Source organism: Lampetra fluviatilis, chromosome 76 (assembly GCF_964198595.1).
Source record: "Lampetra fluviatilis chromosome 76, kcLamFluv1.1, whole genome shotgun sequence".
NCBI classification, from domain to species: domain Eukaryota; kingdom Metazoa; phylum Chordata; class Hyperoartia; order Petromyzontiformes; family Petromyzontidae; genus Lampetra; species Lampetra fluviatilis.
This window is the reverse complement of record NC_136350.1, coordinates 2,141,841-2,167,162: the sequence shown is the minus strand read 5'-3', so window position 1 is coordinate 2,167,162 and position 25,322 is coordinate 2,141,841. Positions and strand designations below refer to the sequence as shown.

The following is a 25,322-nucleotide window of genomic DNA, read 5'->3' as shown; positions in this document are numbered from 1 at the left end:
GTAGTCCAAATAAACCCATGGACCAGGTCTTAAAGGCTGAAGCAATTGTATCTCCTCGCTTATGTACCCCGCCCCCCCCCCCCCCAATAGGGTCCCACATCCCCAGAACACACAATACAACACAAAAACACGGTTCACTCCTTAAAACCACTCACGCCTTTGATCCTACGCAATCCTGACACACACACCGTCTCATTCGTGGTGGTCGTTATCCCGTTTCACCATTTCATACACAGCACCAAAACCAACTCCACGGTCCACACACACTGTAGAAAGCCTGCAGATATCCCCAAATAGCCACACCACATATTAAATCCGAGAGGCCTACAGTAGGCTGAATCTTGTTTCCTGTCTTCTTCCTTCTAATCCTCACAGCAGGTCCATGGGTCTTTGCGCCCATCCCAGACTGCTACACAACAGGGAAAATAGCAATGTGGGAACCCCCACTATAACCTTCAATATGTACAATATTGCTCCATACTGCATAGTGAAACAAGCAACTGTAGCTCTGACCATACTCATAGCTGCCCTGCTCGCTCAGTGCACTGATGTTGCTGCCCCCGCTGGTGCCACTGCTTCTTCCGCTGGTGCCGTTGCTTCATCTGCTCTAACATACATCCCCTTTTATACAGGTCTAAGGGATGTCAGGGGAAGGATTCCCACCAAAAGGAGGGGACAGTGGGACGGTGACAGTAGAAGGGGGAGGAGCATGTGAGGAGAAAAAAGAGGGAGAACTGGCGGGAAAGAGGGAACTGGCGGGGAAACGGACAGAGAAGGATGGGGACGAGTGTGGACTGGGGGAAGCAATAAAAGACGAACCCCCTGCAACCTTGTGTCGGCTCTCCTTTACATCCGGTGGCAGCGGTGAGATTGACAATGGCTACAAGGAAGAACCTCCGTGGAAAAGAGCCAACAGAAGAGGAAGCAGAGATCCCCCACGTCCAGAGCAACAAAGGGGCCTGCTACCAGGAGCAGCAGCAGGGGGCCCGGACCCCATGGAGGACCCTATGGAGGGGCACATGGCCCGCGTGGAAAGGGCTCTCCAGGAGCTACTGCGTCAGCTCCCTATGGGGGGGGCCCGCCGGCGCCGGGACCCCCTTTCACACTCGTACTACAGGAGGAGGTGCCACGGAACCTGGAGGCCAACCAGCCAGCCAGGCATGAGCCGCAACCAGCCCCATCACGCCAGCTGCCGCAGCCGCTCCAGCTAAAGCCGCCAGGGCTAAACACCCAATGGGGGGAGCAGGTGGCAGGATGGGTGCGCCGGCTGGGGCCCGTCGAGAAATTCATGGCCGAGGGAGGTGATTGGGAGGTGTTCGTCCGCCTATTCGAGGCTGCCTTCCATGCTCTCGAATGGGCGGACAAATTGGCGCTACGAGCGCTGCCATCTGTTCTGGACGACGATGTGCTCGCCTCTTACACCTCACGGGAAGGCCCACCCCCAATCCCCACCCCCCGCTACAATGGGGGGGGGGCCGCCCTCCACCACAAGGGGTCCCATCCCACGTCACAAGGGGGGGGGGCTTCGCACTACATGGGGAGCCCAACCGGCATCCTAGTGGGGAGCCCACCCCATGTAACAAGGGCACATTCACCCTGCTGCGACACACTCCAAAGGAGAGAACCATATCTTCGGCCCGTTCACATCCATCCCCACCTCGCCATATACCGCAGGATAGTGAGCCACCGCCTGGTCAATGGCCGGACTCAGCCACACACAATTGAAAAAGCTGGCAAGGCGGGTGGTAGCGGCCGCGTCGGACCTCGGTCCTGGTCGATGCAATCGTGAAAGTGTCGGCACGCATGCTGGTTGACACGGGGGCATCGGCCACAATCATCTCGAGCACCATGCACGAGATGCTGCCAGATAAAAATTGGCCTTTAGTCCCCGTCAAGACAACGTTCGTTGTAGGCAAATGGAAGGATTATGGGCTTCCTGGGCCAGGTTGAAGCCCCGATACAGATTGGGCAGCTTTCGGTAGCAGGACCCATTTTTGTCTCCGCAACGCTGCCCGTGCCCTGCCTGTTGGGGACGGACTTTCTGAGGCGAATGCCTATAAAAATCGATCTGGCCAATGGGCGGATGGAAGTCCAGGGAACACATCTCCATTTCCTGAAGGCGAAAGGCGGCCGCCCGGGGTGTACCTTACGTGCAGACTCTGGTCAGTGAGTCTGTCTTCATTCCCCCGGCAGCCCAGATGTTGATTCCGCTGCGATATTAGTCCTCCCTCGTGACAGCCCAGCCGGACTGGTGCCAGCCACCACAGATCGCCACGCACTGGTGTGGGCCGAAACTATTGTCCAGGGGATCCATCATCTGTTCATTCAAGTGCTGAACTTCTGGAACAGAGCAGCGACAGTACAGACAGGAAGGGTTCTGGCCCACGTTAGTCCCTTGTCACTAGGAGTCTCTGGGACGGGGCCAGAGCTTGTGGAAAGTGACAGCCAGTCCGAGGACAGAGGGAACGACTCGTAAATGGACCAGTTGGCGGGACCTGAGCCAGGTTTGCCGCCCGACCAGAAGCACCAGCTGCACTCATTACTGCAGGAGTTCTACGACGCATTCAGCCAGGGACCGTTCAACCTAAGACGTGTTGTGTATATTCGGTCTTGAAAAATAAAAAATAAAAGTATGTATTTATGTTAATTAGGAAGGTGTAAATGCATTACGTTATGAAAGTGTATTCAATTATGCTAATTTATGTAATTATGCTGATTAATCTCAGCTTCGTTGTCTCGGGCTGTATTATCATTCGGGATAGTACAATGATTCTTGCTTTAACTTTTACTGATCATGTTTAAGTGTGTTTATGTCAGGTCTCAAAATTCAGATCTCACCGCAGAAAACAGTTCTTATAATTAAGATGATTATGCATTCACTTAGGGAAGCACCACTCAGACTCTTCTGTGTTAAGCAACTTTAATATCAAAAACACTCGACCACTTATGCTCGAAATTGTCAACACGGTACTCCTCAAGATGTCCTACTCATTGATCCGTACATTAAACCCTCAATGGTTACGTATGTTAAATTTGGAAACAGAACAATCGGCTAATTCCTCAGAGTAAAGCGAGCATACACGGTGATAGGAAAAAGTCCTTAATATTAATGTGAAAATATTCATACGAACAGTAATAAAGAAACATGTGCCTAAAGCAAAGTAGTTATCAATTAATTCATTGGTAAGCAATTAACGAAAACGAATTACTAAAATACTTCCAAACAATCGTATTCATGTAACTCGAAGGGCAGCAATACTTTTCACATTTAGCCGATATTTAACGCACCACCTTGGAATGGCAACCCTTCTTGAAACACAATAATAGCTTTTTTGAACAATCTTATTAGTCCCGATATGCGTGTTATGTGTGTGTGTCTTCTTTGCCATGTTGAATTGGCGGCTTACGCGATACAGCATTCCTTGTACTGAAAATACCTCGGGTTCCCAGCAGGGCGGCTGGGACGGCGTGTGTGTGTGTATTGAACACACGACACTCTTGCCTGCGCCAACACTCTTCCTCTTGGCGTTGCCAGCTCTCTCCACTGCTGGTTGGTTGAATTGGCATGATGCTCGCCGTCGGCGGTGCACGATGATTCCGTCGTCAGATAGCTCTCGCAGCTCATCTGCTAGTCGCCGTTCCTCACTCTTGTCTTGGATCCCAGCTGGTGCTTGTCGGTGAGTGTTTGGGTCTAACCCACGGCGCTCTCGCTGGTGCTCTTCCATTCCTCACCGGCGGCTGGTCAGGTTTTTTCCACTGCTCTGTGCTCTCTCCTTGTAGGCAGCTGCCAGCTTCACTGGCACCCAGTGGTGCCTCTCCCGCCCTCCTTCAGGGCTGCGCTGGCTCAGGCTCTTTCCACTGCTTTGTGCTTTTTCCGTGCTCTCTCCCTTTGCATGCAGCTGCCAGCTTCACGCAGACACCCGGTGGTGCCTCTCCCGCCCTTACTTCAGGCTGGCCAGCTGTCTCCATGCTTTCTTTGCTGCTCCGTTCTCTCTCCGTGCTCTCTCTGTGCTCTCTCCTTTATCGTGCAGCTGCCAGCTTCGCACAGACACCCGGTGGTGTCTCTCCCGCCCTTACTTCAGGCTGCGCCAGCTGTCTCCATGTTCTCTCCACCAGGGGCGGTTTCTTCATTCGGGCGATTGGGCGACACACCACCAAAGTGTGAAAGGGACTTTTTCAATCACATTCAAAATCTCATTCAACCAGAGTTACGCTCGCCGTTACTGTGCCTCTGGATATAGTCCAATCAGCGTCATGTTACGTTCTGTGGAGTACTGCCTCTTTTTGGGCGATTTCACTCTGGCTGAGAATCGCCCAGAGTGTTCCCATAGACTTACATTCAAAGATGTTTTTTTTCGAACGGCAGGCGCTGCAATGCATTCTCTATGGCTTCCGGGAGGGCTCGCACTAACGTGCTTACGTCATCATACGTAAGCACGTTTCAGTCAACAATATTATTTGTCGCCACCTAGTGGAATCTTTAATAAAAGAAACTGAGTGGATTGTAATAATAGTGAGTATAGAAACAAACAAGGAGATGTATTGTAAGAGTCACTTTATTTTTCATTAATATTAAAGTAGTGAAGTTGCCTTTACATGCTTAAGCTGTTAATTTATCCATTGCATGGGTGGACCTTATCCTTATCAATCATCCAGACATTTGCCCCCCCTGAGAGATTTTGCAGGAGCTGCCACTGCTCTCCACTGCTCCGTTCTCTCTCCGTGCTCTCTCCGTGCTCGCTCCTTTATCATGCAGCTGCCAGCTTCACACAGGCACCCGGTGGTGCCTCTCCCGCCCTCCTTCAGGGCTGCGCTAGCTCAGGCTCTTTCCACTGCTCTGTTCTCTCTCCGTTGGCGGGCAGCTTCCAGCTTCGCGCTGGCAATCAGTGGTGCCTCTCCCACCCTTATTTCAGGGCTGCGCCTTGTCGTTGCTCAACTTTCGTGCTTTCCGCCCTTCTTCCAAGAGGGCTCATTCTGTGAACTGCTCGTCGCTGGCTGGATCACTCACTCTCAAAACTTGTAAATTGTATTAGCACACCTCTTACACAACTCTGATAGCTTAGTACAATACAACTTATCGCAATCCTTGATTCAGCAAGCGACTCAAAACATCAGGATAAATGTAGAATAAAACTTTCAGCGATACTCTGTAGCTCTTAACAATACATCCTCCCTTCTCTCTGCGAGACACGACACCCATGGTTAATCTCGAGGCCATGCCCCGGAGCCTGCCCCTTGCAGACTAAGTTGCATGATCTGTGTTCCTGCTTATATGTGAAATTCTCCCCCCTCTGCGCGTCTCTTGCGAAAAAAAAAGATGCCCTCTGTCTCGTTCTGCTCCCGTGGCCGCAGCTGCCTGGTTGCCCCCCACCCCACCCTTTGATTGACAGTTCTTTTGTGTTTCTTCCATTTGCGAATAATCGCACCAACTGTTGTCACCTTCTCACCAAGCTGCTTGGCGATGGTCTTGTAGCCCATTCCAGCCTTGTGTAGGTCTACAATCTTGTCCCTGACATCCTTGGAGAGTGCTTTGGTCTTGGCCATGGTGGAGAGTTTGGAATCTGATTGATTCATTGCTTCTGTGAACAGGTGTCTTTTATACAGGTAACAAGCTGAGATTAGGAGCACTCCCTTTAAGAGTGTGCTCCTAATCTCAGCTCGTTACCTGTATAAAAGACACCTGGGAGCCAGAAATCTTTGTGATTGAGAGGGGGTCAAATACTTATTTCCCTCATTAAAATGCAAATAAATTTATAACATTTTTGACATGCGTTTTTCTGGATTTTGTTGTTGTTATTCTGTCTCTCACTGTTCAAATAAACTTACCATTAAAATTATAGACTGATCATTTCTTTGTCAGTGGGCAAACGTACAAAATCAGCAGGGGATCAAATACTTTTTTCCCTCACTGTAACTTTGCAACCATTGCAAAGCCCTTCCACGTGTTGACGGTGAAGAACCAGAGGTTTTATTGGGGACCTCGGGGGTTAAGGCATTCCAGCAGCTGCGCTCGCATCTGACAGATGCACCACCATTGACCTTTCCGGATTTCGGCCTCCCCTTTATCCTGGACACGGACGCCAGCGATGTGGGCATCGGCAGCATCTTGTCACAAATTCAGTGGGGTCGGGAGGTGGTTATCGCCTATGGCAGTCACGTGCTGTCATCAGCGGAGCAGCAGTACTGCGTCACATGTAGGGACCTCTTGGCGGTCGTCCACTTCGTGCAGGAATTTCGACCCTACCTGTATGGTCGCAAATTTACGGTCCACATTGACCATGCGGCCTTGCAGTATTCGCTCCACATTGACCAGCCTTCGGGCCAGTTGGCCAGGTGGATATAGTGTCTGCAAGAGTACAGGTACCAGGTGGTGCATCACAAGGGGACAAGACACGCCAACGCGGATGCATTGTCCCGGCTGGCACCCCAGGGCCCTTGTGCATGCACCACAGGCACAGCACACTGCTAGGAGGCGATGCCGGAGGGAACTGTCATCGCTCCCATACACACGGCAGAGGGCGCAGCCTAGGCCAATCTTAAACAACTACGCTGGTTTGGTCGTCTGCGTGCGTATCTGGACGTTAATTTATTTACGGACCCGCCCAAACAGCTAGCTCTGATTCGTCGATAAAAATTAATAAAACAGCCGGCAAAAAGCCACAGCTCACTTTCATTCGACAAATATAAATAAATAAACCTGCCGCACAACAGCGTCTCTTCGGTCAACAATTGCACCGACTTTCACGCAACACCATATTCACAGTGATGGTCGCAACGCAAAATCTACTGTAGGTACAGTGTTGCTGTTGCACCCGCCGAACACTGCATTCTGGTGGCGATATCTCCCCAACGAAGAACGTCCGCGGCTGCAACCAAGAACCCTCCACTAATCAGATAGCCACATACATTTTCAATTCCAGAACTTTCAATAAAATCTGTTCATTATTGGTGGGGTTTGGTTCGACGGCCCAGTGGACAAAACTGACCACTCTTTCGTACGCAGCTCCATCAATATTGCGCCCATTCCCTTGAAACCACTGTGCTTAATCTTTCATTGGGCCGAAACAAGTGTGTGCAAAGTGGCCCTGCACAGTTCCCCGCCCTACATATCAAACCAGCGCTCGAGAAATTGTCGGTGTCGCCTTCAATCTCATTGGAATAATTAATTATCCCTTACATTTAATTGCCTCAAAGTGGCCTGCGTGCTTTGTGGCGGCAGCACGCGTCAGTCAGTCAGTCGTCCATTTCCAAACATGCAGAAGCACACAGAAGGTAAGCGCTGTGTGATAGCATAAGTCTGCCAAGGTCTGCGCCGCAGTGCTGAAGTGCACTGTGGGCGCAGACCCTGCGCTGTGTGAGTGTGGTGTGTATGCAAGTGTGCGAATGGTAGTTACGGTAATATACGTATTTTTCTGGAAAAATGGGTGCTGCGTGCTGCGATTAGTGGAGTCCCCAAACAACTTTACCTTACGAGTAGGCAGGGCTCGCTATACAGTGAGTCTTGGCAGACTGAGCTGCCAGCTTCACCTGCCGGGACCACGGCCAGTTGCGTAGCGCCCCCTACAGTTTCGGGACTTTCGCCCATGGCTCAATACCCCCATGGGGCAACCGAGCTCACTGTTTGATGGGTACAATGGTTACTTTTCGCTTCATCCGGCTTATTATCATTTAGATGTATTGACGTTGATCACGTCTCCATGGACGCCTTGCTGTCTACTTCGGGTGTGTAATTGAGATGTGCATGGTGGTGGTGGTAAGGGCATGTGTTGAATAATATGCTGCATGTGTCCGCGTATCATGTTTGGCACGGATGCACTTGGCGTTCGTGTGTGACAACAGAAGCTCAAAGTAGTGTTGACGATGATGGGGTGTTTGGGCAGCAAATCGCGCGAATCTATGTGCTCAAGTTTCAGAAGCGTGAACTGCCGCACGCTCACATACTCATTATTCTCGCCCATGAAGACAAACCCAGGACTCGCCATGACTTTGACAAGTTTGTGTCCGCGGAACTTCCAGATGCCGTGAAGAACAGTGATCTGTACAACACAGTTTTGACCAGCATGATGCACGGGCCGTGTGGAGCCCTAAACCCCAGCTCTCCGTGTATGAAGGACGGCGAGTGCACCAAAGGTTTCCCCAAGGCACTGTCCGAGGTGACACAAACCAGCCAGAATGGGTTTCCTGTCTCCAGAAGACGCCTGCGAACGGACGAAGTACTCAAGTTCAAGGGCAAGAAATATGACAATGCGACAGTCAATCAATGGGTTGTTCCATACAATCCATTCTTCTCTCAGAAATACGATTGCCACATCAACGTCGAGGTGTGCTCGAGCATCACGGCGATCAAGTACCTGTACAAGTACGTCTACAAAGGCGCTGATATGACGGAAATCAGTGCGCGGGCAGTTGGAGATGACGTGAGGGAGTCTGAACACCCTCGACGTGAGCCGAATGAGATCATCCGCTACGTAAAGACACGCTACATTTCACCAGTGGAGGCTTGCCAGCGTTTACTCGAGTACCCAATTCAAGGCAAGATGCACACGGTTGTCACGCTCGACATCCACCTTCCCAACAGCCAGTTCGTAACTTACGGTGGAACCGCTGATCCACAGCAAGTCTTGGATAATGCTCGCCATACGAAGCTCACGAGCTTCTTCGAATTGGCCAAAAGTAACGCCGAAGCGAAGGACATGTTGTACCAAGACATACCGACGCTGTTTCGCTGGGACAACAAGGACAAGCAATGGATCAGATACAAAAACCAGCGACGCACCATTGGGATGGTGCATTGCTCTCTGCGTGATCACGAGCGTTTCTACTTGTGTGTGCTGTTGTGCCACATACCTGGCCCGGAGTCTTTCGAAGACCTGCGCACCATTCGCGGTGAACTATGCCCGCCGTTCAAGGAAGCAGCCATGCAAGCAGGCTACCTTGAGAGCAATCGCGAATGGCTTGCGTGTCTGGAAGAAGCCTCGCTCTTTCAGATGCCGTACCAGCTTTGTCAAATCTTCGCTACAATTCTGCTGTATTCCATGCCAGCAGATACGAAGGCTCTCTGGGATAAATTCTACGACGAATTGCCTCGCTATTACGAGTACCAGTACCGCGAGCTGACCAACAAAGAAGAAATGGTAAAGTTCAAGACCCTTCACAGCCTCCACCAGTTCCTCACGGCAGGTGGGATGGCTCTGTCGGACTTTGACGACCTCCCGCAGCTTTCCGAGTACCCACACTTGGTCTTGGACTCGCTGCTTGAGAACAACCATATCCGCCGCGAATTGGAAGGATATGATAGAAACGAGCTACAAGACATCGTACAACGTGCTGACAGACTCAACATGAAGTAGAGAGAAATCTACGACGAAATTGTTGGCTCAGTCGAAGACAGTCAACCCGATCAAAAGCTGTTCTTCATCGATGGTCCGGGCGGCACGGGGAAGTCCACGCTGCTCAACCATGTGCGGGTGAAGATACGTCTTCAAGGCAAGATTGCGATTGCTGTTGCTTCCAGTGGCATTGCCTCGCTGCTGCTTCCAGGCAGCCGTACCGCGCATTCCACGTTCAAGATCTCGTTGAAACCGACGAACATATCCACATGCTTCATTCGCAAACAGTCCAAGCTCAAAGCATTTATCAAGGAGGCAAGTCTTATCGTTTGGGATGAAGCCCCAATGACGCACCGGTTTGCGTTTGAAGCGGTGGATCGCACGCTTCGCGATATTTTGGACAATCTGCATGAACCGTTTGGAGGCAAAGTGGTTGTCCTGTCCGGTGACTTTCGACAGATTCTGCCAGTTGTGAAGAAAGGAACACCAGCTGATACTGTGGATGCGTGTTTCAAGTCGTCCGACCTGTGGTCCCACTTCAAGCAAGTTCATCTGACTGTGAACATGAGAGTCCAGTGCGCAGAGAACCAAGAATCAGCCGCAGAACTGGCTGCCTTTTCAGATTTTATTTTGGAAGTCGGAAAGGGTAGGCATGAAGTTGATCCAGACCTCGGTCCGGATTGCATGAAGATTCCGCGTGCCATGGTGATCGACAATCCTGAATACGACCCAGACATCGACGGAGATGAGGACGGCAATCATCTGCCCGTTCCACTCGGGTTGAAGAGGATTGTCGATGCCATGTCCAGTGCAGATGAATTGAATGACCCTACGGTGGCAACGAACGACTACTTCGCTCGCCGCACTATTCTGACGCCGACCAAAGCCGCTGTGCAGCCAGTGAATGAGGCTGTCGCGGATCGCCTCAGAGAAGCTCCACAAGTGTACCTGTCTACAGATTCGGTTGAGGACGACGAGAGAGCAGGGTCAGCATTCTCTGAGACAGAGGTCCTCAACTCGGTGAACATCAACGGGGTTCCGCCACACAAGTTGATCCTCAACAAAGGCATCCCAGTGATGATGATGCGCAACTTGAACCCGGACGCTGGCCTGTGCAACGGAACACGGCTTCGCATCGTGGAAATGAAGCCACACGTCATTCACGCGACTATCATGACAGGAACCCATAACGGTAAGGTGTTGATCCCTCGGATCATCTTCATCAGCGACGACGACACGAAGGACTTCCCATTTCGACTTTGGCGCAAGCAGTTCCCCATTGTCCCAGCCTTCATGATGACCATCAACAAGGCGCAAGGGCAAACTGTTCACAACCTGGGATTATATCTACCAACGACATGCTTCTCGCACGGCCAACTGTACGTGGCACTATCGCGAGTCACGGCAAGATCCAACATCAAGGCGCTTATTGAGGGACCTGACGACGAGGAGGAAGACGGAGTGTACACGAAGAATATCGTGTATCGCCAGATATTTGAATAAGTTGCATTCTATATTTGAATAAGTTGCATTCTTTAATATTGTCGATTGAGCGTCTGATAAAAATTCATATAACCTCACAAAAATAAACATAAAACAATCACCAAAACATGTCTATTGTGTCCAGCCACTTTCAACTCCCCACCAACCAAGCATATACACACCGCCCGCGAAGCGGGCGGCGACTGCTAGTTGTTATCTAGAGTAGGTCTTGAGTCAGGACCCAGTTGGGGGACAGGGGGTACAGTGAGGGAAAAAGTATTTTATCCCCTGCTGATTATGTACGTTTGCCCACTGATAAAGAAATGATCAGTCTATAATTTTAATGGTAGGTTTATTTGAACAATGAGAGAGAATAACAACAAAAAAATCCAGAAAAAGCATGTCAAAAATGTTATACATTTATTTGCATTTTAATGAGGGAAATAAGTATTTGCATTTTAATGAGGGAAATATGGTGTTTTTTCTAGAAGACTTTGCTGTTTTTTCCACGATTTTTCTGTTGCGTGTAGTCACTTTAAGATGCTTCTTGTTCATGTTTTTGTTTTGTTGCGGTTGCACCCGAGTCAAGAGCCGCATGGCTCACGCGGTTATACCTAGTAAATGAAACTGAAAACTTCTGTTTCAGCAGAACCAATTTTAGCGAATTAGTGTATACTTTTATTATTCCCTTAACTTCAAAGGCCCGGGGTGACGTTGTTTGTTGAGTCTGCAGTAAAACAAATACCCCTGGCTGCTCATTAACGTAATTAGCCATTAATTCTGCGGCCACGCCCAATCACTCCATATATGGGCACGCCTCGTTACCATAATTTATTCATACACATTCACGTTAACTGGAGGGGAGTCGGTGTGGGTGCTAGTGACGTCATGTCATCTCTCCCGTCGCGTGCTTCCGTGTGTCGTCACGAGATCCTAGGAGCTGCTTTTGTGCGCGCAACTGTCTCGGATCGGAGGTGAGAAGTTCACATCGTGATGTTGGTTGTTGTTGTTTACCCAGGTACAGCCTCGCTTCTTCCTTCTCTCTCTCTCGTAGTGATAGCAATTGAGTAGCGGCAAGTATGGAATCGATGTCCAGGTTGGGACGTTACTACGTGGGGCCGAGCCATGCAGGCCTTGCCTCCTGCCCTTGCCTGACTGATTGTGCTTTGATTCTCTTAAGTTTAATTTGTCTTCACCTGGCTGACTACTTCACCTCTCAGAGTCTCCATTCTCTAGTTCAAGATCGTCGAGTTTTTGTTTTGCATTCGCGTATTTCCGATTGAGTAATCTGCAGGCCGGGTTTCAGCACTGGAATATTCGGACGATACCAGCCCAGACGTTTACTTTTAGTCTGAATGAGACATCAAAGCATTACACAATTACACTCCCCCACCCACACGCTCACCCACACGCTCCCACTGTTAGCGAGCATCTATGAAGGCCGGCACGGCACACGAAGGGGTGGGTGACCAGCACCACGCCCGGACTGCTTTTGTCTCCCGAGTGGCGATGTTTACACACCGCACCAGGTACTCATTGGAGGCCGAGTTGACCTAGGGGAGGCCTAGGACCAGTTCAGATGTGTCACTAGTGTTGGCTTTGATCGGAAATCGAACGAACCTGGTTCGCCGGGTTCATAGCACAGCGCGCTAACCGCGCTACTACCGCCCACACACAATCTCTCTAAAACAGTGTCAGATGGTGAGAGTCTCGTGAGAGATTAAACATGTTAAAGAAGCACTAAGACAGAATGGCTACAATAATGCTCAAATTAACAGAGCACTGAAGGCCAAATCACGAACGCAAAGCAACACTGCTGAAAGCAATGAGATTGTTCAAACAATTAAAATACCATACATCTCAGGAGTAACTGACAAATTAGGCGGGTTTTGCAAAAGCAAAAACATTAAAGTAAGATTTGGTACAGTACACACAATTCAAAAACTGGTATCTGGCACTAAAGACAAATTGCCTAAATTATCAACAGAAGGTGTATATCGGATTAATTGTTTGTGGCAGATGCTATATTGGACAGACGGAACGCAACATCAGCGTAAGAATAAAAGAACACCAAAGAAACATTTAATTATCTCAAACACAACTGTCGGCAGTGGCAGAGTGCTTGTCATCAAGGACACTCAATTGATTTTGTTAACGTTGAAGTGTTATGTAAAACTAATTATTACTGGCCAAGACTAATTATAGAATCCATTGAAATTGAGTGAAACAGAAATAACTTCAATCGCTCTGACAGCTACAGGCTTAGTGCGGCCTGGAAGCGTATTATTAAATAAATACAATTCCTTATAAGGGAAACAAATACCAATGAATAACAATTGAATGATTTACCAATCTATATAATTACAATACCCTCCCCCTCTTTGCCTCGAATCACTGCACCAGATTGAATTAAATGGTGACGTTACCCTCCTGCTGCTCTATTTAAGACCGGGAGCAACAGGAGAGCTTCACCATTCTTGCCCGATGAAGCTGATTGTAATTACCAGCGAAACGTCGTACTCAAATTTTAAAATGCTGTTGATTCTCTCTTCAACACACCGGTGGGCTAAAGAAGTGAATTATTTTGTCCTTTGAAAAACGTGACACATTATTTACTGTTTGGCCGTGTCGGGTGGCGGAGGGTTACGACACATTTATAAATAACACGATCTGACCCAAAAACCTATATTATGGCTAAACAAGTCAATGATTTTTAATTATAATCATGACCACGAATCGTGATCATTAAATCGCGGGGGGTGGGGTCTGGTTGGCTTAGACCATGTGTCGTTCTCATTGGCCGAGCGAACAATGGGGCCGGGTACATTTGCTTGGCTCGCGCTGCTGCGTGTACTCACTTGTGAGCACTTTGTAAACTTAAAAATTAAGAACAAAAATATCCAAGACAAAGCGCAGTAACAAATCGGCACTCTAAGGGTCGCACGAAGCGAGGTCTGCCTGTATATTGTGTGTAATATGTTTGTATCTGCAGAATCGATCACATGGAGAAGAGAGGCTCGGCAAAGGCTGGCAGTAAAAGGCACCAATGCATCCAGTGTCCATACAGCACAGATCAGATGGGCAACTTGAAGAGACATCAGAGAAAACACACTGGCCAGAAGCCCTTCAAGTGCTCTGTGTGTGGAAAGGCATTTACACGGTCAGTATATGTCCCTATTCACCAGAAAACACACGGGTGAGAAGATGTTTAAAAAAAATACTTCACAATACAATGATGTCATGCTGTAATGCAATGATGCAAAACACATGTAATGTAACTTCCTTAACACCCTGCTTACACGTGGATACTTCAATTTTCAGGCCTCGGTTGGTAAATTAGTATACAAATAATAAACCTTATATACCTGAAATTGTGGTTGATAAGTCCGCGTTTCGGCGAGGGATTGCTGTATATACCCCCTTTGGAGGCCACAGTGTTGTTTACAAATACGTTGAGTTATGTGTGAACTGTATGCGGGCCACTACCGAATGCAATCTCACCAAATAGTCCATTGTGGCTGCTAGTGGCCAAACATCCCATTTTAAAGAAAAATAAACTGGATTCACACCCAGCAAGCACTGTCACCATGTCCTACTGTAATCTTGGGAAGAGTCCTGAGACTGTCATGCTTTCCTCCTTGAGGTAAAGTAATCATGAGTCAATGAGTCTCTGTGTTAGTCTGGCTCTGTGTGGCCAGTCTATGGATCTTGCTGTTAGTATAACATCAAGCCCTTAATCCAGACAGTCTAAATGCTTGGATTGCGAGCTTGGCCTAGCGCATCCGTTGGTGTGCAAACACATGGATCGCTGATGGTGACTGACATCCTTAGTGGAAGATGCATAGGGCTGGTTGCTATCAGGAGGACCTATATTTACTTCATGTGGGAACAGCGATGTTGCTGCATCTCCTTTTCCCTACTGGTCAGGATGAGAGGATGAGCTGGTATGGGCACAGAAGTGATTCAGTGCATAGTCCCTGGTGCGTTGACCAGCATCGTTTGGAAGCCTCCATCTGCCAATCCTACTTCAGTTCTCCCTCCTGTCTTGTTCCACAACCGCATCAAATACTTTCGAAATGGACCTCGGCCACAGTAACTGTGAATCGATGTCCAGGTTGTAATATGAAAACATTACGATGTGGGGCCTGGCAATGCAGGGCTTGTCTGCTAAGCTTGCCCGTTGTCTGGTTTCTCTTGTAATATGTCTCAGCCTGGGTTATTGCTTTACCTCAATGAGGAGATCCTCACTGAGTCTCGAGGCTTTTTCAGGAGGGTTCTGCCAAGTTTGTTGCAGTAGGAAGAAATTTCCTGATTGTAATCCCATTTGAGTCATCCAGGTAATTATTTCACCAGTGGGATCTTTTGGGTAAAACCAACTTAGTTGTTTATGGGTTTAGCTGCAAGAAGACACCAGAAAACCTGGACGAATCCCCTGTATCATAGGGGTAGAACATGCAAACTCCACTCCCTCTCACACACAAGATAAAGACAAACATGCACCCTACAGCTTGAACAGATTGTTGGGGCATGTACTGTTAGCGACCACCCGTGAAGGTCGGCATGATACACCTGGGGGTAGGTGGCCAGAAACACGCCTGACCGCCGTTGTCTCTGACCTTTAATAGACCATGAGTGTATAATTGTGTGTCTCTGTGCATATGAACGGGTAATGTGGGAAGCGGTGACGCATTGGTTCATGCACTTTGCGACTAACTCCGTGGAGTTTGATTCCCACTCATGGCCAACATTGGTGGCAGTGAAACGGTGAACTGGGCCTGCCATGGTTCGACTCAGCCTTAAATGATTACCTCAAATTGTAAATGTTGTGGATTCACTTTTCAACACTCCGGTGGGCTGAAGTAGTGAAATATTTGCCCTTTGAAAAACGTGACACATTTTTTACTGTTTGGCCGTGTTGGGTGGTGAAGGGTTACGACACATTTATAAATAACGCGATCTAACCCAGAACACCTTTGAATATTACTGGTCGCGATAGCCTATGTATTAAACTTTAAATTATTACCCCTTGCAGTTTGGAAACATCATTGTTGAGAAAATGACAGCCGGGTGTGGTTCTGGCCACACCACATCCTATTAATGCCATGCCAGCATTAATCGGTGCTGGTTCATCAGCACTTGCATGAACAGGATATTTTGTCTCGGTGTACTTTGTTTTCTAGTGTGTAATGAGTATTGTGTGTTTATGTCCTCTGGGTGTGTAATCTAGGGAGTGGTAGTGCAGTGGTCGGTGTGCTGCACTACGAACCCGGAGACACGAGTTAAATTCCCACGCACGGCCACCACCAGTGATGATTATTTGAACCATTCCTGGGCCTCCCCTAGGTCGACTCAGCCTAAAATTTGTACCTGGTGTGATGCGTAAGCATTGCCGTTAGGGAGACAAAGGCACCCGTTTGTGATGCTGGCCACCCACCCCCTCATTGCCCATGTCAGCCTTCATCGGTGCTCGCTAACAGCACTCTTTTATGGCTATACAGGGGATCCTTGTCTTGTAATGTATGCGTGTGTATTGTGTATAATGTGTATATCTATATCTACAGAATGAATCGCATGGAGAAGAGGCTCTCGACACCACCTGGTGATAAAACGCACCGATGTGACCAGTGTTTATACAGCACGGATCGCATTGTACGTTTGAAGCAGCAACAGAGCATACGCGGGGCCGAGAAGCCCTTCAAGTGCAGTGTATGTGGTAGGACATTTGCAGAGTCAGCATATCTTAGGAAACATAATAGAACACATACGGGCGAGAAGCCCTTCAAGTGCACTGTGTGTGGGAAGGCATTTGCCCGTTCAGAAACTCTTCATTTTCATCAAAGAACACACACGGGTGAGAAGCCCTTCAAGTGCACTGTGTGTGGGAAGGCATTTGCTCGTTCAGAAACTCTTCATATTCATCAAAGAACACACACGGGTGAGAAGCCCTTCAAGTGCACTGTGTGTGGGAAGGCATTTGCTCGTTCAGAAACTCTTCATGTTCATCAAAGAACACACACGGGTGAGAAGCCCTTCAAGTGCACTGTGTGTGGGAAGACATTTGCTCATTCAAAAAGTATTCTAATTCATAAGAGAACACACACAGGTGAGAAGCCCTTCAAGTGCACTGTGTGTAGCAAGACATTTGCTTATTCAGAAAGTCTTCATATTCATCAGAGAACACACATCGGTGAGAGGCCCTTCAAGTGCACTGTGTGTAGGAAGACATTTGCTCATTCAGACATTCTTCATGTTCATCAGCGAACACACACCGGTGAGAAACCCTTCAAGTGCAGTGTATGTGGTAAGGCATTTGCCGAGTCAGCAAATCTTAAGAAACATAATAGAACACACACAGGCGAGAAGCCCTTCAAGTGCAGTGTATGTGGTAAGGCATTTGCAGAGTCAGCATATCTTAAGAAACATAATAGAACACACACAGGCGAGAAGCCCTTCAAGTGCAGTGTATGTGGTAAGGCATTTGCCGAGTCAGCAAATCTTAAGAAACATAATAGAACACACACAGGCGAGAAGCCCTTCAAGTGCACTGTGTGTAGCAAAACATTTGCTCGTTCATTAACTCTTCATATTCATCAGAGAACACACACCGGTGAGAAGCCGTTCAAGTGCACTGTGTGTGGGAAGGAATTTGCTCATTCAAAAACTCTTCATGTTCATCAGAGAACACACCAAGTTCATAAGTCCTACAAGTGCCTGGTGTGTGGGAAGGTATTGGCTCATTCAAAATCTCTTAAGAAACATAAGACAATACATTCAGGTGAGAGTCCTTTCAAGTGCAATGTCTGTGGGAAGGAGTTTACATTATCAGGAAGCCTAAAGAGGCATGAGAAGATACATAAGGAGAAAGTGAAATCGACTTGTGAAAGTCAACATGCTGCAATGAGCCCATCTCTCATGAAGCGAGAATCAGAAGAAATTTCCAACTTGGCAACACGGCCAGGAGTGACAGTGAAATGTGAAGAAGTGACGGTGAAATGTAAAGATCAAGATTCGACTCCAGCACCCAATCTACAAGTGGATGGATGCAGCGTGAAGCAGGAGAAGAATTCCGATTCTGAGGGAGAGCGAGGCAATCCCCAGCAGTTTGTGGATGTGGATGTGGAGGTGAAATGTGAAGATCAAGATTCGACTCCAGAATCCAATCTACAAGTGGATGGATGCAGCGTGAAGCAGGAGAAGAATTCCGATTCTGAGGGAGAGCGAGGCAATCCCCAGCAGTTTGTGGATGTGGAGGTGTGGGTGGAGTTTTTGGACAAAGCTGAGTAGGAGGGGCAAGCACGTGTGAAATGGCACCTTGGAAGATGTGTAACCTGGAGTTTGAGACGATTTTCCATAGCATTCGCCTTATTCGCAGCCTTATTCACAGGCTTACGTCATTTAAAGAATGCATAGGGTTTTAGGTGTCTTCCAAGCAGAGATGGGCTTTCTGTCCATACAGTGAGGGAAAAAGTATTTTATCCCCTGCTGATTTTGTACGTTTGCCCACCGACAAAGAAATGATCAGTCTATCATTTTAATGGTAGGTTTATTTGAACCGTGAGAGACAGAATAACAACAACAAAATCCAGAAAAACGCATGTCAAAAATGTTATAAATTGATTTGCATTTTAATGATGGAAATAAGTATTTGACCCCTCTGCAAGACATGACTTAGTAATTGGTGGCAAAAACCCTTGTTGGCAATCACAGAGGTCAGACGTTTCTTGTAGTTGGCCACCAGGTTTGCACACATCTCTGGAGGGATTTTGTCCCACTCCTCTGTGCAGATCTTCTCCAAGTCATTAAGGTTTCGAGGCTGACGTTTGGCAACTCGAACCTTCAGCTCCCTCTACAGATTTTCTATGGGATTAAGGTCTGGAGACTGGCTAGGCCACTCCAGGACCTTAATGTGCTTCTTCTTGAGCCACTCCTTTGTTGCTTTGGCCGTGTGTTTTGAGTCATTGTCATGCTGGAATACCCATCCACGACCCATTTTCAATGCCCTGGCTGAGGAAAGGAGGTTCTCACCCAAGATTTGACGGTACATGGCCCCGTCCATTGTCCCTTTGATGCGGTGAAGTTGTCCTGTCCCCTTAGCAGAAAAACACCCCCAAAGCATAATGTTTGCACCTCCATGTTTGACGGTGGGGATGGTGTTCTTGGTGTCATAGGCAGCATTCCTCCTCCAAACACGGCGAGTTGAGTTGATGCCAAAGAGCTCCATTTTGGTCTCATCTGACCACAACACTTTCACCCAGTTGTCCTCTGAATCATTCAGATGTTCATTGGCAAACTTCACACGGGCATGTGTATGTGTTTTCTTGAGCAGGGGGACCTTGCGGGCGCTGCAGGATTTCAATCCTTCATGGTGTAGTGTGTTACCAACTGTTTTGTTGGTGATTATGGTCCCAGCTGCCTTGAGATCATTGACAAGATCCTCCCGTGTAGTTCTGGGCTGATTCCTCACCGTTCTCATGATCATTGCAACTCCACGAGGTGAGATCTTGCATGGAGCCCCAGGCCAAGGGAGATTGACAGTTCTTTTGTGTTTCTTCCATTTGCGAATAATGGCACCAACTATTGTCACCTCACCAAGCTACTTGGCGATGGGTTTGTAGCCCATTCCAGCCTTGTCTAGGTCTACAATCTTGTCCCTGACATGCTTGGAGAGCTCTTTGGTCTTGGCCATGGTGGAGAGTTTGGAATCTGATTTATTGCTTCTGTGAACAGGTGTCTTTCATACAGGTGTAGAGGTGTAATTGTAAAGATGTATGGGCACGGATGGGTAACAAACACAAGGGGCGTGGTTAGGGCCGTACACAGAGGAGGTGCTCACACCAACGTCCGCACCTGCATCCCCCACGGGCCCCTCCCGGGGGCCGAGTGCTATAAAAGGTGGTGAGCCGGAGGGCTCGAGGTCGAGTGTTAGCTTAAACCAGCGAAGAGTGAAGACCAGCTAGAATAGGCCCCGGAGCTCCCCTGGCTCGCTGTCCTTGTCAGGACCAACCAGGGCAAGCCGGTGGCGTGGCCCCGAGAGCCCAGACTGACGTTCTTATAAGAGCTGGTCTGGAGACTCAGGGTGCCGGGATCCCAGCTTGACCAGGGCTGGGATAGGTAGCCTCCCCTAGCTCCGTAGTGGAGGACTCGGGCGTAGGTTAGCGGGGTTAGACGTGGTGTCTCCCTGTTAGACGAGTGAAGGGGACGATACCCCTTCAAGTGCTGTGTATTCCCGTTACTGTACACAAGTTGGTGTTAATAAATAAGTGTGCCTCCAACCACGTCGTCCAAGCCTCCTGCAGCTTACTACACAGGTGACGAGCTGAGATTAGAAGCACACTCTTAAAGGGAGTGCTCCTAATCTCAGCTTGTTACCTGTATTACACACACCTGGGAGCCAAAAATCTTTCTGATTTGAGAGGGGGTCAAATGCTTATTTCCCTCATTAACATGCAAATCAGTTTATAAGATTTTTGACATGCGTTTTTCTGGATTTTTTTGTTATTCTGCCTCTCACTGTTCAAATAAACCTACCATTAAAATTATAGACTGATCATTTCTTTGTCAGTGGGCAAACATATAAAATCAGCAGGGGATCAAATACTTTTTTCCCTCACTGTATGAAGTTATTGAGTGTCGAAGTTAAATAGTCGATATGCAGAGCATTATGCTGCCTTATAAAACACGAATTAGGAATGTATTTTGATTGTTACATATTAAATAAATATAGGCGTATCTCGTAATTGCTCCTTATGGACCAGAGCACTGCAATACACCGGAAATAGAAATAAAGTAAGTCACATGCTTTCTTTTCACTTGCGAATGCATATAAAAGCCTTCAAACATGTATAAACTACACTATATTCAACGCGCAATGCAGCTATAGTATGCCTAAATAACGATGTACGTAATTAAATAGCAAAGTTTAAATTTACTCGACTGATTCGCCAAATTCACATGCAAAAAGCGGGAGTTACAGATGATGATCAGCCAATCAGATTGTAAATGATGGATGTACGTATTTATTCATCTAATCTTCTCTTGCTCATTTGAGAATCTTGAGATCCGACATTTTAAAAAAAGTGCAATTATAGCGAAGCGCAATAAAGCGAGGTACGCCTGTAAGTATGAATTGTAACTGTTGGACATTACTATTAAAGTGGCTGTCAGGTGTGACCATGCTTTTCTGCATGCTCCCAATCTGTTTTTGATTGCTTTTTAAATGTCCTTTATTTGAAAAAAAAGGTAAGCATTGTTGTCACATTTACATTTGGCTTTATACACTAAATATATATGTTCATAATATCAAAACAATTTAATGTCAGGCCTACTCTCTGCACTTGTTTTGCTTTTAATCCCTTTGGGTTTCATTTAATTGGTCTTAGCCTGATGTAACATTTTAATGTGACTACACGCAACAGAAAAATCCAGGAAAAAACAGCAAAGTCTTCCAGAAAAAGCACCGTATATCAATGCTGTGTGCAAAAATCCCATTGGGATGCAAGTCAAACAATAACAACCATAAGACAATTTAGATTCAAGTTATCAGTCTAACTCTACTACAACAAACAAATATGGCTAAACCAAAAGTTTTTTAAATCACAAAAATAAAGCTATAAAAACAATGTAGCGGTGATCATAGGAACTGTGATTGAAATTTTATAATAAACGATGTACATAACATGTACTACCAAATTTTGCAGCCATAGCTGGCTGCTTGAGTCACTCCATAACAGCAGGAGTATCAGGAGTATCACCATTTTGCAATGCACCTTTAAAGATCAGCACACTATAATCAAAACACAAGATCATACTTTGCAGTGGGGATCCGGAGCGATACATTTGATTTCAGGCCACTGAATAGCTGGCAGCTCGGGGTGTACAATTCCTCTAGAGCAGTTTTTGAGTGAAGCCCTCACAGGTAGTGATCCAAGTTGCAGTTTATTGGCGATAGCAATCCAGACTCTGGGGGCATCAATAGCAAAGGCCCTTACTCCATTAGTACAGAAATAAGGATTGTGAAGCTGGTAAATGAGCAAAGACCTTAGATCACATTTGTTCTTCGAAACAGGAGATCCAGCAAGTAGTCTGCGGATTTTTTTTGTAAGTACATCGTGAATGAATAAGATCTGATGCACAAGCCGTCGATCATTAAGAGATGTTAAGTTTGACCCAATGCAGAGATCACAGTGGTGGATCCTATATGGGCAGTTCAATGCAAATCTTCAGGCCGAGTGATAAATTGAGTCAAGCTTCTTCAGTACGGTACTGGGGGCTGATTTATATACGATGTCACAGTAATCAAGTAGAGGCAGTATGGTCGCTTTCATCAATTCCAAACGGAACATGGGGTGGAAGCAGTGCTTGTGTCGATACAGAAAACCAATTTTTATTTTTGTATTTTTACCAATATAATCAATGTCATCTTGAAAATTCAGTTTTGAATCAAGGATGACCTCAATATACTTATAGATCTTGACTTGCTCTATTTGATAATTATTTAAGGAATGTAAATGGGAAAAAAACTTCCATATTTAGTCCTGGTGAGAAACATAACACCTTGGTTTTGCAGGTATTCAGGACTAGTTTTAGAGCAACTACCTGATGTAGTTTGTTGAAATCACCCTGGAGCTTGGCAATCACGTCATCCGGAGAGCGGCCAGCAGAAATCAGTGTCGTGTCATCTGCAAAAAGATTTACCCAGGAATGATCCAGGTCAGTGCCCAAGTCATTGACATAACCGGAAACGAGTGAACCCGGCCGGGTACGGGTAGCCGGGTATCGGGTAGGGTACGGGTATCGGGTACCCGATTGCGACCTCTGCTCTCTCCCCCCAGCTCTCCCGTCGCCGGTAAACAAAGTGTGCCCACTTCATACATTGTCGTTTCACTGTACAAACAATTATAATAATTTAAAACGTGATAACACGTGCAATTTTAGTGCGAGTGGTTTATTCCGCAGTGCTTTAGTCAAAGGTAAGTGTTGCATAGTGGATAGTCCTACCATGAAAAAAATTAACGAGTTATGACATGTAACACGTGTAAAATATTTTGGGATAGCCCGCACCTCCATACACCCCGCAGGGTCTTGTTTTGTTTGAAAAAAGTGGTATACCCCGCGGGTTATATGCGGGAAAATACGATAAGCATTTTTTGCATGCCGTATTTTTTATGCATATATTCACCTTAAAACCCTGTATTCTAGCCAGTCATTGACCAAATTACTTTTCTGAGCACATGCCCAAGCCTTGTCCCTTGTTTTCATGAGCTTAGTAATCAAAGGATCAAACCATGGTGGGCGGTTGCCTTTAATTTTAAATCTAACAAATGGAGCATGTTTGTTAAGAATTTGGAGAAACGTGTACCTGAAGGTCTCCCAAACCGTAGTCAGGTTGGGGATATCACAGACCTTGTCAATATCCGAGTGAAGCACATCATTAGTAAATGCCTGTATGCTGAAGTGTCTCATTGAGTGCTTTTCAACCAATTTAGGGGGGCTTTGGGTCTGGCTGATGATCTCACCCCAAATATGAAGGAGTGATCACTAAGGTTATTATCCAGAACACCAGTCAGTGTGAAATTGTGAGGGGCATTTGTCAATAGGACGTCAATTAAGATGTTGATATTAAAGTATATTTTTATATTTAAAAATATAAATTTGTTATAATTGGGTCTAGAAAATGAACACTGGTGCTAAATCCCATCAAGAGATACTGTGTGAAGTGGAGGGTGATATGTTTGTGTCTGGTAATGATTCCAGGTATGATAAGTTCACTTATTTCTAGTTATATTGTGTTTGCTGTTTTTTCGCGGGAAGTTTAATACTAGAATTTCGCCCACCTAAGGGCGCCTTACTCTAGCGCCTACGGAGGGCTTCTCGGTACTTGGCGTCTTGCCCGTGGCCCCCACTGATGTCCTTTTCTTTCCCCCCCCCCACCCCATGTGTGCAGATACTACTGAGTTTAACACGTAGCCTTTTGCATCCAATATCTTCCATAATACAGATTTTTTGGGTTAGATCACGTAAATATATAAGTATGTCGTGAAACCAGCCACCATCCGACACAGCCAATTAGTAAGGTTTGTCACGTAAACAGAACATGCCAATTCGTTACTAGTGCAGCAAAGTGTTGGAGAGCCAAGCCACAATATTTACTGAGTACGATGTTTTGGCAGTAATTACAACTAGCTTCTAGCTTCATGAGGCGACAGCCAAATTTATGGAGAAGTCCACCTGTTTCTTTAAATAGAGGGGTCAATGTGATGATAACACTTGTGTGCTCTTCATGCGCAAAGTGGGGGGGGGCACATACACCTACAAACATTTGAGGGGGGGTTAGGGTGTGTCGACAATTTTTGTAAACCTGTTTTTATCAACCTTTTACCCCCACAACTGGGGGTGGGGGTCCACTTTATATTACTTTTTGATTCAGTCCTTATGAAAGGCGCTCATAATTTAGTTGGCAAACGGAACGCCGGGCTTTCATAACAGAGGGCATCGCCCTCGTGGTGATTGTTATTTTTTAAATAATATTTACAGGTGTTCATAACTTGCTTATTTTGAACCAATAGATATAGGATAATAGGAAGACGATTGGAATGTTTTGGTGATGATAATATAAGTTGTTATGTGACAGATGATTACATTTAGTATTATTGTGTTGTGTATTAAAAATGCACAAAATGGCCGGCATACGGATGAAATGAGTGGTCTCTGACACGGTAAGGAGTCAAGTTGTTTATTAATCAAGCAGCTGGATGACGAGCCGCCACGTGGTGGATGGAGATGGCCGGGCGGCAGCGACGGGGTCCTCTTCAGTCTTCGACACACCAACCCCTTCGCATTGCTCCGTGTCCCCTTATATCCCCCTACCCGGGTCTAAGGCCCGCCTCTGGCCACGCCCCTTCTGAAACCTTCCCGACCATTCGTGAAGCCTCCCTGGTGGAACCGCCTCTCAACTTTCACCCCGATATAAACCCCACTATGGATAAGTATGGCTGTAGAATGAAATACATGCCCCCTGCATAATCCAGGCGATGGCGCTCTCATTACATCACCCCCCCCCCATATAATTATTTTTTAGCCGTCCTGGCTAAGGAAGGGCAACAACAAAAACGCCATCAGCGGAATAACAACAACGAGAGAAGAGAATGAAAACAACTTCGGGACCCCCCCCTCCCACCACACAACGCCGCGGAACTACGCAACCTGAGTAAAGAATGGTTTAAGAAAATGTTAACGACTTGGAGCGCGTCCGCATAGCTGGTCCGTCCGCCGGTAGCGAGACAGGAACACCGGTTGGTGGGGGTAGTGGTCCAACAATAGGCGGTCCCGCCGGAACTCCCGACGATGGGCACCGCGAAATGGCGACGTCCTCCGGACTCGCCGCGACCTTTAGGGGCGCTGTGAACAGCAAAGAAATGGGCTGCGGAAGACCACTCTTGACAGGGATGACAGGTTTGTTGGCAACGTCAGGCACCGGGGGATTTGGAGATGATGGCAAAAGAGCAATGAACG

The 25,322-nt window shown here is 47.2% G+C and overlaps 1 protein-coding gene and 1 pseudogene across 2 annotated transcripts; both read left to right on the top strand.

Annotated features, from left to right (window-relative positions):
- The first annotated feature begins 7,253 nt into the window (after nucleotides 1-7,253).
- LOC144953416 (uncharacterized) lies at nucleotides 7,254-10,832 on the top strand (annotated as a pseudogene).
- An 891-nt stretch (nucleotides 10,833-11,723) lies between these two features.
- LOC144953445 (uncharacterized) lies at nucleotides 11,724-20,753 on the top strand. Of its 2 annotated transcripts, none has more exons than XM_078884021.1 (3): nucleotides 11,724-11,785; nucleotides 13,804-13,971; nucleotides 16,373-20,753. In XM_078884021.1, the coding sequence occupies exons 2-3, from the start codon at nucleotides 13,814-13,816 to the stop codon at nucleotides 18,093-18,095; spliced, it is 1,881 nt and encodes a 626-aa protein (XP_078740147.1). In that variant the 5' UTR covers nucleotides 11,724-11,785; nucleotides 13,804-13,813; the 3' UTR covers nucleotides 18,096-20,753. The 2 variants fall into 2 exon arrangements, with proteins under 2 accessions (XP_078740147.1, XP_078740148.1); XM_078884022.1 differs by lacking the exon at nucleotides 11,724-11,785 and adding an exon at nucleotides 11,792-11,829.
- The last annotated feature ends 4,569 nt before the right edge of the window (nucleotides 20,754-25,322 follow it).